The sequence below is a fragment of the Microtus pennsylvanicus genome, chromosome 13, assembly GCF_037038515.1.
Source record: "Microtus pennsylvanicus isolate mMicPen1 chromosome 13, mMicPen1.hap1, whole genome shotgun sequence".
NCBI classification, from domain to species: Eukaryota; Metazoa; Chordata; class Mammalia; order Rodentia; family Cricetidae; genus Microtus; species Microtus pennsylvanicus.
In genome coordinates this window covers 56,485,173-56,500,701 of record NC_134591.1, presented here as the reverse complement: position 1 = coordinate 56,500,701, position 15,529 = coordinate 56,485,173, and the positions used below count along the sequence as shown (strand labels likewise).

The window sequence follows — 15,529 nt, the reverse complement described above, 5'->3', positions numbered from 1 at the left end:
GGCGCTCTTGAGCCCCACCCCTCCCGCCGCCCATTGGCTGCTCGCGGAGCCGCCTCCCGCCCCCCGGCCCCGGCCTCCGCCCCTCGTGCCCGCCCGCCGCCGGGGCCTGCAGCCCAGAGCTTGTCATTGGGCCTTGCTCCCGGGGTCCCGCGCGCCGGCCGTGCTGATTGGCCGCTGGGGCTTCATTCATGAGCCCCCCCCCCCCATACCGTCCGCGTACACATTCACGCCCCGGGGGCGCGGCCGCCACGTGGGGAGTGGCGCGGGGGTGGCACCGGGACCGCACCCCCCTCTCGTCCCCCCTGCGTGGGCCCCGCTTTCCCCGCAGCGCGGGAGCCTCGGAGCCCTATCGGTCCCACGTTCCACACAACCTGAAAATCCGCCCGCATCCCAATGGGCGGGGGGATTGCTGGCTCCGGGAGGCGCTCCGGCTGCGAGCAGAGACTCAGCCCGGCACTCCTCCCCGCTCTGCGCCGCTGCCTGCGGGCCAGGATCCCGTGGGCTGCAGCGAGAGCGAGGCGGCGTGGCTTCCCGGCTCGGTACCGCGCGGCTGCTCACCTCCGCGGCCTCGCCTACTGCGGCTTCAGGTCGCACCGTGCGCTCCTCTTCGCGCCGCTCCCACGGTCTCTGTTTTCCCCCTTCTCTCACTAGACTCAACCTCACAACTACCGGGACCTCTGCGGCCCTAAAAGTGCAGCAGGCACAGACAGAGTCGGATCGGCTCGGGCTTCAAGCCTTTCGCCGGCTCTCCTTCCTTCTCCTGGGCACCGAGGCCAGGTGAGTACCGAGTGGGCGGTGCTGCGCCAGCAAGGACTGCGGGCGGCAGAGGCTCTATGCGGAGATGCGAGCTCCTATAACCAGCTCCGGGGTTCTGGAATGAGAGGACCTCGAGGTGGAGACTGGTTCCGGAGAAAGCGCCACCAGTGGGTGGGGGATGGCCGCTGGGCCCTGTCCTGCGCTGCTGAAGCCTTTTCGTGATGTTTCTTCCCAGCTTGAACCGGTTGTTGGTCGTTAGCGCTGGTTATGATGGGGTCATACAGGCGGGAAACTTGCAAGAGAGCTTGTGGGCTGACTCAGGGAAGAGCAGTTCAGAAATCCAATGTGTAGGCTGGCAGCTGTCCAGCCTTCCGTGGAGCCAACTCAGACTTGTCTGGTAGGAAATCGAGGAGTCCTTGTTGGAGAAGTGGACAGTGGAACGCCAATTTCTTCATCCCTGCCTGTTTTTGGAGTCTCTCTTAAGGATCCTGCCTGAGCAGGGCCTAAGCTGCAGCTGTTTTGTGCTTCCTTACCCTACATGGCTCACAACTTCTGCCTGTTTCTGCGCTGGGTTTTGGTCCACTGCCAGACCCCCTTCTGGGCCTCTAGTTTTGCTTTAAGGTGATTCAGAGGTTCCAGGGTGTCGAGCTGGGGGCCTAGCTAGGGTCTTACTGGATAAGTCCACTCAGGATTGGGGGGCGAAGCCAATGTATTTGAAGAAAGGATCCAAGGACTCTGAACGCAGCTGCTGTGGAGATGATCTCATTTGGAACAGAGTTGACAGCGATCAGAGTTACCCTGGTTAGAGACAGTGTCCTCTAAGACCCGATGGCCCCAAGTCCAGCCCCTGGCTAGCCCCCAAGGGAAGGAGTGGAAGAGGTCAGGGGTTGTCTGATTACTGGCCACAGTCCTGAACAGGCCACCTTCAGGTCCCATTCTAGCTGCAGGAGTTTGATGGATATCTGTCTGAACCCAGATAGGATCTTGGCCCAGGAAGTAGTCACCTTGAGGCAGCTCAAGTTCTTTTGGTCCACTTGCCTGGCTGAGCCTTCTCCAGGACCTAAGAAGTGCAGAACCAAGGCTTGGATTCCTCCAGCGGAAGTCTCTAGTGCCGGCCCTAACCAGACCCACATTCCTCTGAAGACTGGGCTCAAACTGGAGTTCTCTTGTCTCTCTGGTTAGAGTATTCTGGTCTGTTCTCTCTGAATTTGGCTTTCCAATTTGTAAATTGGGACTGGTGGTATCTGACAGTCCTCCCGTCTCCCTAAGGCGAGCAGAGAGTGGTATGAGACGGTGCAGTGTGCCCCCCAAACTCCCGGGTTTTTTTCCCCATGCTTTTTCCTGTTCTTGGTGTCTCTTGGCTGGGCAACAAAGTCTGTTTCCTCATTTGTAAGTGGGCTATTGGGTTTGGACCAGTTTACCTCCTTTGCTCTTCCAGCTTTGACAGCCTGAGATTCTATACATCTACCTCTGGTCCTGCTGGAGGATGGGAAATGTCTGGGCAGCTGACAGATGTGAAGCCATACAGATTTGGGGGTTACCCCTGAGGCTGGAAGAACAGTGATCCATGGGCATGGTGCTGTTCTGCCCATCGTTTGCCCTAAACCCCGGGAGAGCTAATGACAGCATCCTCGGAGTGTAGAGAACAGAGCTGAGCCTTACTCATGCCTCCTACTCGTTCTTCTCTACATTGCTGTAGGTTGCAAGAAGTGGCAGTTTTGGCCTTCAGGGCAGAGATGGCCTACAGCCTTTTCTCTGGCCATGCTTGTAGGCAGGTCAGGGCTAGCTGGAAGCCGTGTCCCCTGATCAGTAAAGCACTACCCAAGGTCCAGCTTGTGGCCCCGCTCTTCTCTGTCCCTAGGCTAACATTCCTAATAAGCAAGCAGCCTGGGTGAATCACTTGCTTCTTGGAGCTACGGCTTCTCCATCTTAAAGTGGGGACAGTGATGCCTGCCTCTTAGGATTGCTCTGAGGCTCCAAGGACGGAACAAAGAATGTGATTTAAGTGTCCTTCCGGTACACAGCGCATGCTACCCGGGGGTGAGCAGCAGCTTCATGAACCAGGAAAGGTAAAATTCTTAACTCTGTGTTGGGAATTTTAGATCCTCCACAGCGATATGAGTTTTGAGTCTTATTTTTTCCTGGGAGTTAAGTTTCCCATGGAAAATCTTGGAATCCCTTTCCTTCTTGTTCTTGCAGATTGTGTGAGGACCGTCCATAGGCCCTGGCTGATACCTGTACAACCAGAATGGCCCCTATCTCTAGGACAGCGGTTCTAGACTTGAGTCGAGACCGCTTTCGGGGTCGAATGACCCTTTCACTGGGGTTGCCTAAGGTCATTGGAAAATATAGATAAAACATAGATATTACAATTTATGACAGTAGCAAAATTATGAAGTTATGTAGTAGCAATGAAAATGATTTTATAGTTGGGGTCACGACAAGTTGTATTAAAGGGTCGTAGCACTGGGAAAGTTGAGAAGCCCTGTTCTGGGATCACTACCATCACAGACCCAGGGAGGAACTTACCTATATGACCACACTGCACCGCTGTGGTGTACACATGGAAGTCAGGTACCTTCTTGGCTGGTGCAGATGGGATAGCGAGGGCATGCCGGGAAATGTGCACTCTTACATATACTGAACATACAGATATGCAAGCCAACACGGGGATACACGTACTAATTCACCACAGGAACATGCAGTCATGCTTCAGTAGGCTAAACATGCAGTTTCACAGAGTAATACCTAACAATAAATGCAGGCAATAAATATGTCTAAACAGAGTCAGATACAGAACACTCATGTAGACTGAAATGGGTCTTCCTTGTCTGACACGAAAAAAATCTTGAGACCTGCGGGCCCCTGGGGTCACAAACAGAGTGACTCTTGACTGGCACACAGTATTGTTCACGTAAACAGCTACACTTTGGTGTCTGTTCGCACATGGAACCGGCCACACACACTCTCTTACCCGGGTGAACAGACACAAAGAGTTCTCCCCATCTCATAGACACACAGACGTCCTTATCCACTCTCTGAATGAACCATCAGGTCTGCACAAGGTACCAGAAGGCAGGAAGGGGCTGTGCCCAGTCCAGTGTTTGGTCCATGTGGTTTGTTGGTGATGTTAGCCTCGGGGGAGATAGGAAAGCTCTCCTGTTTGTTTCCCCTCCCCTTCCCTCTTCTTGCCTGTGCAGGGCAGCTCCAAGCTAGACTGCTGCCAGTCTCAGGCTCCCCTGTGGGGCCCCTGCCCAGCCGGCCCCCAGGCAGGACCTCCTCAGCTTTCCCAGAGTGCACAGCCTCCTCCAGGCTCTGGAGTGTGACCGAGCGCCTGCTCATTTGACACAGGTCACCGAGCCTCCAGCAGATGGGGCCCTCGCTGTGGGGGGCCTTTGAGCTGCAGGGCAGTTGGGGGTGGGGGTGGGTGTGGGGAGGGCTCTGAAGGGAGGAGTCAGAGCTAAGCAAGCTCCAGGCTGCAAAGCCTGGGATCGCAGACATAGACTTCCACGCAGGCTGCCACAGCTCCACTCTCGGAGGCTGTCACCATCAGTACCCTGGCAGCAATGCACTCAATGTTACAGTTCGGTTCCATGGCCCTGGGAGGGCAACTTGCATGAAGTGAACCTGGAGCACAAGTCTGGGGAGAAAGAGGTGCAGTCCTGCTTAGTGTCTCTTGGTGGCAGCTGGATCTGGCTGCTTTCCTCTTAGGTCTCTGAACCCCTGGAGCTTTCTTCTATTAGTCGGGAGGCTTGCAAGAGCTGGGGCGGCTCAGCTGTGGCCGGAAGCCTTTGTGGTGTGGGGGGCAGGCTCTAGAAGCGCCACCTGGAGCCCTTGCAAATCAGGGCTGCCGGGAAGAGGTAAAGGAAGGAAAGAGGCCTAGGGTCCACCTGCTGGGCTGCTGAAAGAGCCTTGTCTTAGGTTCTCCCTTCCAAGGCTGACTGGGCTTGGATAGGACTCACCGCCCACTCCCTCTCCCTTCTGCCACTTCTCATGCCCTAGATCTGTTGTACATGAGAGCAGGGCCTGGGAGCCAGGGTCCTGGGTTTCATCTGCGCCTTGACTCACGGCTTGTGGACCTTGAGCCAATCTCTGTATCCTGATCACTGTAACCTTTGACCTCTCCATAGCTTCCTTTATAAACTGGGCAGGATCGGCTCTGATGGCAATTAAGAAGGTGGAGGGAGATCACCACCCAATGGAAACGTGACAAGAGTACACGTGGCTTGATTGTGCTCTCTATGGGCAGACCGCATGAGCCGGTGGGAGCAGGAACTGCTTGGTCCTCAGCTGAGTTCTTACTTCAGTGTCAGTTGTCTGCGCGGTGTGGTGTGAGTGTGTGTGGCTGTGTGCATGCTGCAGCACGCAAGAGAAGGCCAGAGAATAACTTTTTCAGAAGCAAGGGCTTTTACTTGCTGAGCCATCTTGTCGACCTTCCTTCCCCCAGCAGTTCTTGCTGAAGATGTCAGGGCTGGAATCCTTTGTTGTTGTTTGTTTGTTTTTGTTTTTGAGACAGAGTCTTGTAGAGCTGGCTTTGAATTTACTCTGCAGGCAAGGATCACTTTGAACTTCCAATCCCCCTCTCAGTCTCCTGAGTGCTGCAATTACAGATGTGTGCCACCATGCTCGGTTTATGCCGTGTGGGGGATCAAACCCAGGGCTTCATGTTTGCTAGGCAAACACTACCCACTGAGCAGCATTGCCACACTCGAATATGGTTTTGATTGGAAGCATTTGTCAGGGTGCTGGCTGTCACAGATCCCTAGTCTCTGGAGGTGGACGTGGGGGTGTCAGGGATCATTCTTTCCATATGGGTGGGCCCCAGCTAGGTGTGCGCCACCCTCCAAAGCCGCAAATCCCTCTTTTCTCTGAACTCTAGTCTACTGTCCGTCCTGAGCCCTCTCGAGCTTTAGGCCAAGAAGGACAGGGTTCCTGACTCTGGTGAAAAGAAGGAGCCATGTATTTCCTGGCTTCCTCAGGCCTGTGGGAGGGAGTGATGGCCCTAGGCTATCGTGTTTAAAGCAGGAGTGATGAGTTGCTGTTGGGATGTACTCCTATTTCAGCCTCTGAGTGGGATCAGTGCCTGTAGTCCTGTTAGGTGGAGCATGTGCTCTGCAAATGGGTAAATTAATAGAGGGGATTAATTACTGTGAACGGCTGGGGCTGGGTTTGGTTTCCTCCTGAGAACCTCCCTTCTTCCCTCCTCACCTCCCTCCCTGCCCCTTCCCCATCCCTTTACTCCCCTTCTCTTCCTCCTCTCCCTCTTTCCTTTCTCACTTTTACTTGAATGAGTGCAAAATTCACCACAGCAGGATAGGGCAAGGGCAGAGAGTTTATGTCCTTGTCACCATTGGATGGAAGAGTGAGGTGGGGGTTGACTTTGTGGGTCAGCTGAAGGCTGGTGTAGGTAGCTTGGTTAGGGTGGCTGGAGGGAGGGGAGTTGCCTTGTGTTTCTGTATTTGCAGTGGTAGCAGGTGACTTGGGGAGTTTTGGGGTGCTTTTGTGTAGGATAACTGTATGTATGATGGCTTCCATGACTTTTTTTTTCCAAGACAGAGTTTCTCTGTAGCTTTGGAGCCTGTCCTAGAACTAGCTCTTGTAGACCAGGCTGGCCTTGAACTCACAGAGATCCACCTGTCTCTGCCTCCTGGGTGCTGAGATTAAAGGTGTGAGCCACCACTCCCCAGCTATTTATTTTTTTTGCTTCTATGACTTAATGTGTCTGTACTTTACATTTTTTAATTTAGTGTTTAATGTGTATTTGTGTGTGCGCGTGTGTGTGCGTATGTGTGTGCCCCTGCGCTCACACGTGTGCATGTCATGAAGAGCATGTAGAGGTAAGAGGACCGCTTGTGGGTATTGGTCCTCTCCTTTCACTCTGGGGATTAGCTCCTATAATCAGATTTAGCACAAGTGTCTTTACCAGCTGAGCCATCTCACTGGCCCTGTATACACACACACACACACACACACACACACACACACACAATCACACACAATTTATTTATTTTTATTTCATGTATATGAATGTTTACTTGTATGTATGTGTACTGAGTATCTGTTTCTGTATTTATGTTTTAAAATTTCCTGTGTGTGTGTTTGTTTTACTATGTTTGGACTTGGTTTGCACTAATGGGCACACACTAGTGTCTGTTTTTTTTTTTTTTTTTTTTTTTGCTTTTCAAGACAGGATTTCTCTGTAGCTTTGGAGCCTGTCCTGGAACAACTAGCTTTTGTAGACCAGGCTGGCCTCGAACTCCCAGAGATCCACCTGCCTCTGCCTCCCGAGTGCTGGGATTAAAGGCGTGCACCATCACCGCCCAGTTTAGTGTCTGTTTTGAAGATGCCATCTTGAGTGTGAGAGTATCCCTTGTCTGGGTCACTTCCGTCAACCAAGGGGTACCTCAGGAAGGTTAGGTCTGGAGGGAGGGCCCAACTAGCACCTGCTGAAAGGCGTGGTTTATGCTGTATTTACATATTCATGAGCCAGCTGCCAGCACAAATCTCTCAGAGCAGATAGAATGGGCAGGCTTCTACTCTACGTAGGTAGAGTGACCAGCTACCTTTTCCACCAGTGGCCCCAGGCCTCGGATCTGGAGATTTGCTAGTTCTAGCTTCTGATGGCAGTTCTGTGGCCACAAGGGGGACATTCTTTTTCTCCCCAGGGCAAGATGCTCTTGGAGAAGGAAGATCATCTTCCACCTAAGGCTGAACTGATGGCTGAGACCCTCTCCCTACTCTATTCCCCATGGGACGGCCTGTGGGTCCCTTTTCACACACTACATGCACTTGAACTTTGGGTAGCAAGTCTTTTCAATGACACAGGAATGAGGTTGCCGGGGTACTGGCCAAAGTATATCTATGGGAAATGAGGTCATGGGACATCCTCTTCAGTCCCACAGTGAGGGTGTGAGGTCCTTACATTCTTCCTCAAGTGTCCCTCTCCCTTACATTCAGCTCAGGTACCCTGGGCATCACTACCGCTGCACAGATGGCCCAGGTATCCTATATACTGTGACACACGTGGCATTCTGTGTGCCTCTGCCTCCTCCTGCGGTGACTGCCTGGAGCTGGAGGGTGAAGGACCACATGGATGGCGGCTTTTTATGGCTTGTTAGCTGGCCTTCTTCAGCTTTCTTGGGGTAGCAAGTAGAAGGTGAAGGGGCAAAGGGAGATTTAGGAATGATATCTTCCTAGAGACCCCGCAGCATCTTTGTTTGTCTGGTAGCAGACATCTGTCTGAGTTGAGGCTAGCATCTGCCTGGCTGGAGACAACATCTGTTTGAGGCTGGGACACCTGGCTGAGCCCAGCACATTATCTGGTCCCAGGATAGCTTCTGTCTGGGCTCATGACATGTGTTTGAGCCAGGCACAACATCTGTCCGGGCGTCACGCAGCATCTTTTGGCCTGGGGGAATGTCTGTTTGAGCCTTGGACATGTTTCTGACTTGGGGACATCTGCTGGGTCCAGAACAACACCTGTCTGAGCCTAGAAATGGGCTCGTCAATGCAGATACAGTCACTCTGCTCAGCCTTGGTCTGCAGCTGAGAACAGTGTGCGGAAGGCTCACATCTCCACTCTCCATTAGAGAAGAGTGCTTACGCGGAGTGCCTCAGTTTACCTGTAGTTCTGAGCACTGTGGTCTGGTTGCTTGGGTGTCTGGAAGGATGGTGCAACCTCAGTGACTCGCAGAAGCCAAGAGTAAATAGGAAAATAACAGGTTCAGTCTAGTTACAGGACTGGAAGCCGTCTGTGTCCCTCTCATCTCTTTGGAGTAGTTAACTCTAGTCACGGTGCTCCTGCAAAGACCCAGCTCATCCACACACTCAGCTCTCAGCAGTGTGTTCTGACTTTCCCTACGCTTGTTTATCAAGTTCAGGCCCTGATGGCCCTGTCCTGTGTCTCTTTGAACACAGAAACACCAGTTCTGCCCCCAAAGCAGCTTACCTCCTGCCTGTGTACATCAGAATCTCTTTTCCCAGAATGCTTTTCTCCCTGCTTCATACCCTTCCAGTCTGGGTTCAAGGGTCAGTAGTACCGGGAAGCTTCCCTCTGCAGATGGAGACGTGGTCTCTGCCCCACTTACATGGTCCATCCCTGTGATAGCATTTGTGGGCCCATATTCCTTTGATTCTTTGTTGTCTGTTTCTCTCCTGACTCCATTTTATCAGTTCCCCTAGGACCCAACTCCTTTATTTATAGCGAGCACCCATTAAAAATGTTTTAGTCTTGGCCAGGCTAACCTTGAACTTACCATATAGCCTTGGCTGGGCTGGAACTATATCTGTGTAGACCAGGCTGGCCTTGAATTTACAGAAATCCCACCTGCCTCCTGCAGGGATTCAAGTATACCCATCTTCCTTCCTTCTTTTAGCATTTTTATTTATTTTCTTGGGTTCTGGAGACTGGATCTGGCTATGTAAATCAGGCTGGCTTAGAATCAATGGTCCTTCTGCCTCAGCTTCCTGGGGTCTGGGATTGCAGGTGTGCGCCACCATGCCTGGCTCAGTGCTTTCTTTTTTAAAAGGGGATGATGAGAGGATATTATAGCTACTGGCTTGCAGCCTCAGAGGAGGGGAGGGTCTTCTTATTCACATTGGGCCATTGCCTATAGTCAAAGTGCACTAGATAATGGACCCAGAGCACCGAGATGGGGGCCCGTTAGGGCACTGTTCTGCCGAATCTTTTTTTTTTTCCCCTGGGGGAGTGGGGCGGTTGAGACAGGTTTTCTCTGTGTGACAGCTCTAGCTGTCCTGGAACTCACTCTGTAGGCCAGACTGGTATGGAACTCACAGAGATCCACCTGCCTCTGCCTCCTGAATGGGATTAAAGGTGACCCACCCCCCACCCCTGGCTCTGCTTAAAATTCTTTATATATGACCAAAATGAAGATGAAGATGCTAGTAGGAGTAGAAATTATTGCTGCCAGCAGGAGCAGGGGACAAAGCAGGGAAGGCCAGGGAGAGCCATGAATCCAGGCATACTGGCCTCTGCGTGGGGTGCGTGACAAGACTAATTCTGGTGGGAGAGGACGGTGTCCCGGCACATGTCAAGACCTTCTCCGAGGAACAAAGGAGTATAGAGTCTGGCTTAGCTTGAATGAAGAAGCTGAGGAGTCCTGGGCTCTGCTCATCTGGGCATAGAGGAAAGATGGAAGGTCTTAGCAACATCCATTTGTGTAGAGCAAAGTGATCTCTCAGGTGGGGCCAGCCTGGCATCTGGCCCAGATGAGAAGGCTATAGATTCCCAGGAGAGCACCTACAACCCTCGCCTCAGGGCTTTGGTGCCTCTGTGAGAAGGCTAGGGAGTGAGGGCTCCTGGGACCGGGTCTAGACATTGTAGCTTTTACTCCAGTAGACAGGAGGACCTGTAACTGTTTCTGCTGCTGACAAAAGCAAGTCTCATTTTTAAAGATTCTTTACCCTGGAAGATCCTCAGTCTGCCTTTTGGCCTTGGCCTCACCTCTCCTAACTACTCATTTCTTTCCAGGACTGTCTGCACACATGCACAGTTTTTAATAAGAGCCAGGGTTTATTGAGTGCTTGCTCTGTGCAGGTGCTGGGCTCGTGGCCATACCTGGCCTTCCGAGCTGCACCCTTACAAGAATGTTTGCAACTATGACCCCATTTTACAAATGAAGAAATTGAGACCCAGAGAATTGAATTAGTCTGTTAAAATGACAGCTCCTCTCATATACATATGGATGTATTTTATGTAAACATATAGATGTAGATGTGACTGTCTTTTCAAGAAAAGGTGTGGTCTACAGCCCAGGCTGACTTTGACCTTTGTAAATGGAGACTATGCTTTCATTTCCCAGCTACTCAGACCCGAATAATCACACAGAATCTATAATAATTACAACACTGTTTGGCCAATAGCTCAGGTGTATTCCTAGCTAGCTCTTAAATCTTTAATCCATTTCTGTTATTTTATATTTTGCCATGAGGTTCGTCGTTTGTTGACTCACATCTTGCTTCTTGGGTGGCTACATAGTGTCTGCCTTACTCAGCCTTCTTTCTCCCTGCATTCAGTTTAGTTTTCCTGCCTAACTATATTCTGCCCTGCCACAGTCCAAAGCAGCTTCTTTATTAACCAATAGTAAAACACATTCATAGCCTACAGGGGGAAACCCACATTAGACTTTGGTCTCAGTTTTGTGTATGTTGGTAGATAGGCATTACCCAGCCAGATAGGACACGGGTTCTTTTATTAAATTTTTATAGTTACAAGTATTTATTTGTGCCTGTGTATGCTATGGCACATGTGTGAAGTTTGGAGGACAGCTTGTAGGACTTTTATCTTTATGGCAGGCTCCAACTATGTAGCTGAGGATGGCCTGGAATTCCCCAAATCTGTAGTTTACAGTTATCTGTGCCTTAGCTTTTCAAGTGCTAGGTTTATAGACCAGAACCACTGTACCCTACCTAAGCTTGCTTTTGGCTTTTCGAGACAGGGATTCCCCGTGTAACAGTCCTAGCTGTCCTGGAATTAGCTCTTGTAAACCAGGCTGGCCTCAAACTCACAGGAATTCACCTGCCTCTGCCTCCTGAGCTTGCTTTTTAAAAGTTAACTATGCCGAACACAGTGGTGCGAATCTTTAATCCCAGAATTTGGAAACAGAGACAGATGTATATATGAGAGTTCAGAGCCAGCCTGGTCTACATAGTGAGTTCCAGGACAGCCAGGGCTACACTGAGAGACCCCGTCTCAAACAGACAGACCAATGAAATGCTGTATTTTGGATATCTATGTAAGCATCTTTGTTGTAAAGGACCCCTCCCTCATGTTTCTTACCCTTGGGTTTGCTCTACAGTATATGCCACCTGTTTGTGTCCCATGTGGTACTTTCTGTGTCAGACCCACTCCTCGGGGACCCTTAAGACTGTAGCTGGTTATCTGAGTGTCTGCAGGGCTGGTGTAGGCCCAGGAGTAGGCAAACTGCACTGGACTTTAGGGTCTGAGGGCTGAGACGACATGGGAGAAATGCTGGTCTCAGGAGGTGTGTTTTCTAGTCCCCTTGTCATCCAGTTTCCCTTACCTGGAAAGGGGAAGCAGATTGAGCAGATTGCTGGAGGAATTCAGATCATCAATTGGGAGCCAACCAGAATCAGATTTGCAGTGTAAATTAAGGTTTTTTTTTTTTTTTTTTTTTTTTTTTTAAGGCTGCATGGTCAGGGGAATTTCCTCAAACTCTCTAAGCTCCAGTTTTCCTAGCTTTGACCTGAGTTCTCCCATTTCAGCCTTTTTTTTTTTTAATGTCAAAGTCTCTGGCTGTCCTGGAACTTGCTGTGTAGACCAGGCTGGCCCTGAATTCAGAGATCCAATTGCCTCTGCCTCCCAAGTGCTGGGATTAAAAGCGTGCGCCACCGCCGCCCAGCTCCCTCTTTTTTTTTTTTATGTCAAAGTTTCTGGCTGTCCTGGAACTGGCTCTGTAGACCAGGCTGGCCCAATTGCCTCTGCCTCCCGAGTGTTGGAATAAAGCACTCCCCTCTCCATTGCTATGCATACCCCGTTTTAGCTATTTATTGAGAGTCTTGCTATAGTGAGCCCAGGTTGGCCTTGATCCCCACCCCCTTTTTTTGAGGCAGTTTCTTTTCTTAGTCCCAGCCTTCCTGGAACTCTAACCTTGTGTGTTAGAGTCTGGCCTTGAGTTTAGAAATCCACCTGCCTCTCTCCCCCCAAGTGCTGGGATTAAAGGCTACTACGCCCATTGGCCTTGTACTCTTGATTCTCCTGCTTCTGCTTTTTCTCTTTTTCCCCTTCCTTATTTCATTTATTTATTTATTTTTGCAAGACCGCGTTTCTCAGTGTAGCATTGGCTGTCCTGGAACTCATTCTGTAGACCAGGCTGGCCTCAAACTCACAGAGATTTGCCTGCGTCTGCCTCCATAGTGCTGGGATTAAAGATGTGTGCCACCACCAGGAGGCTCTGCTTTTTGAATAGTGGTTTACTAGCGTGTTGTCAGCATTTTCAATTACTATATAAAGACAAAAAATATTTATTTACTTATTTGTGTGTGTGTGTGTGTGTTTGTCTTAACGACTGCCTGCCTGTGTATGTGAGACCTTGTGTACCTGTGGACGTCAGTTCTCTCCTTCTACCATGGTAGGGCCAGGAGATCAGACTTTTGTTTTCAGGCTTGGTGGCAAGCCTCTCTACCCCGTAACCCATCTCGCTAGCCCTCCACTGGTGATTTTCGTTTCTTGTTTGGGGCCAGGTACTGAAAAGATAACAATGAAAAAGACAAGGCCCAGCCCACCAGAAGCATAGTACTTTCTGGGGTTTTGTTTTGTTTTGCTTTTTGGTTTTTTGGGACAGGGTTTCTCTGTAGTTTTGGATCCTGTCCTGGAATTAGCTCTTGTAGACCAGGCTGGCCTCGAACTCACAAAGATCCTCCTGCCTCTGTCTCCTGAGTGCTAGGATTAAAGGCATGCACCACCACTGGCTGCATAGTCCTTTCTGGAAGAGAAGACTCAGTATAGACTGTATCAAGAGCTGTAAGGAGCTGGGGGTAGTGGCAGACAGATCTTTGTGAGTTCAAGGCCAGCTTGATCTATAGAGAGGGACAGGCGCCAAAGCAACACAGATAAACCCTGACTCAAACCAAAACCCAAACACACACACACACACACACACACACACACACACACACACACACACACCAAACCAAAAAAGAGCTGTAGAGAGCCCCCAGTGGAGACAGTAGAGTTGCTGAAGGGTGTGGGTTTCAGCCTGAGAAAGGCCTTTGAGAACCTTGTGAAGCTCTGAGCCTTGCAGGATGAGATCAACTGCATTGTACACCAAGCCTTGAGAGGTTTCGAGCTAGAAGATGGGCTGGGTGTCCAGGAGTTTTGCTTTATTCTCACAGAGCAGAGGAGGGAGCAGTGGAGCTAAAAGGCTGGAGGAAACGGGGTCAGATGGAGCAAGACCTGGTGGAAATGGGAAGAGCATCCGGGTCTTGTATCCTAGGGTGGTCACTAGGAGGGTTGAGAGACCTGGTGTTTCAGGTCAGCTTTCCCCAAAGCAAACCACAGGAAATGATCCAGGAGCCAGTGGGTAGAGACAGAAGGGAGTAGGGAGATGGCCAACAGCTGGAGCTTTATACAGTAACAGGTTAGTTTTGAGGACCCCTGTCCAACCAGGGCCCTTTGGACATCAGTGTTGAACCCATCTGGAAGGAAGCTCTACCACAAGATCAATGAGTCAGTTTCTACCGACTGGGTCGTTTCTCTGGCTGGGTAACATTCTTCTGCCTTGGGGCCTGACTCTCTGACCCTGGTGGCCTGCCCTAGGAGGAGAGAGCAGCAGCCTGGAGATCAGCAGAAGCCCTTAGGCAAAGCTGCAGTTCCTGGCAGTAGGTAGCCAAGCAGGAGTGTACTAAAATGGTAGGGCCTGGAGGGATGGGGGTGGGACATGCGACCTCTGCTGCCCACACACCGGGAGGTTTTGGTATTGGAAGCCTCCAAGAAAGAAGAACGTCTGTTACTTTATTATTATTGTCACAATGATTATTGCTATTATTGTGAAAGCCAGATGAGATGCTAGGAAGAAGAGAAGCTAAACTGGGTGCCTACCGCCTTCTAAGCACTTCACATATCTCATTAAATACTTTTAGTAGCTAGTGTGTCGGAGAAAGCATCGTGGCCATGAAACGACTTATACTTTTAACTTGAAATTTCTAGAATCTGAGATGGTGAATTCAGTGGGCTCCCCTGGATGCTGAGGGCTCTTGTCCCAAACCTCCCAAGCAGCAGACAGCCTCCCTGGTGCCTGGAGATGCTGACTCATCAGAGAGAGATGTAAATTCCTACCTGGTTTGCATATGATTTACACATATTTATTTATGAGAGTCTTTGATTAATGTCAAAGTGTGTCTGTGATTTTTCTGTCAGGCTTCAGGGCCCTGCAGAGGCCATGGCTGGTGTGGATGTGGGTGAAAGTCTGACCGTGGATGTGGGGTAGGGGGGCGGCTGGGTAAGCTGTGGGTAGGCGGTTGGCAGGTTCGGAGCCACAGAATGGGGAGACTGGAGCCTGGGATTCCAGCATGGATGGTTTGAATAGCTGAGGGAGGGGCGTGTGTGTGTGTGTGTGTGTGTGTGTGTGTGTATGTGTGTGAGAGAGAGAGCGAGCTATCACCAGATGACAGACTCAAAGTTCTTAAGTGCTGGAGTGAGGGGGGCAGATTGGTATCATAGTGGCCGGAAGACTGTCGAAGGAGTTCAGACCCAGGAAGCAAGAGAGAACCTGGAGTCCCAGGGAGGGCCACAGTAGGTGCGGGGCAGTGGGTCGCACAGGGGCTTTCAAGCTACCCAGACATTGAGAGGCAGAAGGGGCCTGGCTCCCGAGTGCTCTCCCCTTGTACTGCCAGGGCAATCCCTGGCCCCAGATGCCCCAGGGGAGAAAAGCTGCTGATCAGCAATAATTTGTGTGTGTGAGTGTGTGTGCAGGCAGTGCCCAGCCCTCTGCCTGGAACTGTGGAAAAGGTCTGTCCCAGCCTGCAAGCCTTGGCAGGGGAGCTGGTGAGATAAGGAGGAAAGGGCAGGCCCTGACCTCACCTCTGAGGGCTCTGAGCCTGGCACCCTGTGGTATTTACATCCATTATCCACCTTAATCCTCACAAGGGCCCAGAGGGCCAGAGGCTCTCTTATCTTCTCTTTGTGGAGGAGGCAGCAGGTCCAGACTGCTGTGGCAACTTGTCCAAGGTCACACAGCAAGGGCGTGGAAAGTTCTGATTCAGAACCCAGCTCCACCTCCTTCTGGAGCCTGGG

The 15,529-nt window shown here is 51.1% G+C and overlaps 1 protein-coding gene across 1 annotated transcript in view; it reads left to right on the top strand.

Moving 5' to 3' along the window:
- The window catches only part of LOC142833327 (uncharacterized), a 129,912-nt gene that overhangs the window by 97 nt on the left and 114,286 nt on the right, over positions 1–15,529 (top strand). Inside the window, exon 2 of the mRNA XM_075944616.1 lies at positions 50–777. Within this exon, the coding sequence (XP_075800731.1) occupies positions 50–777 (728 nt within the window). The remainder of the gene's footprint in view (positions 1–49; positions 778–15,529) is intronic.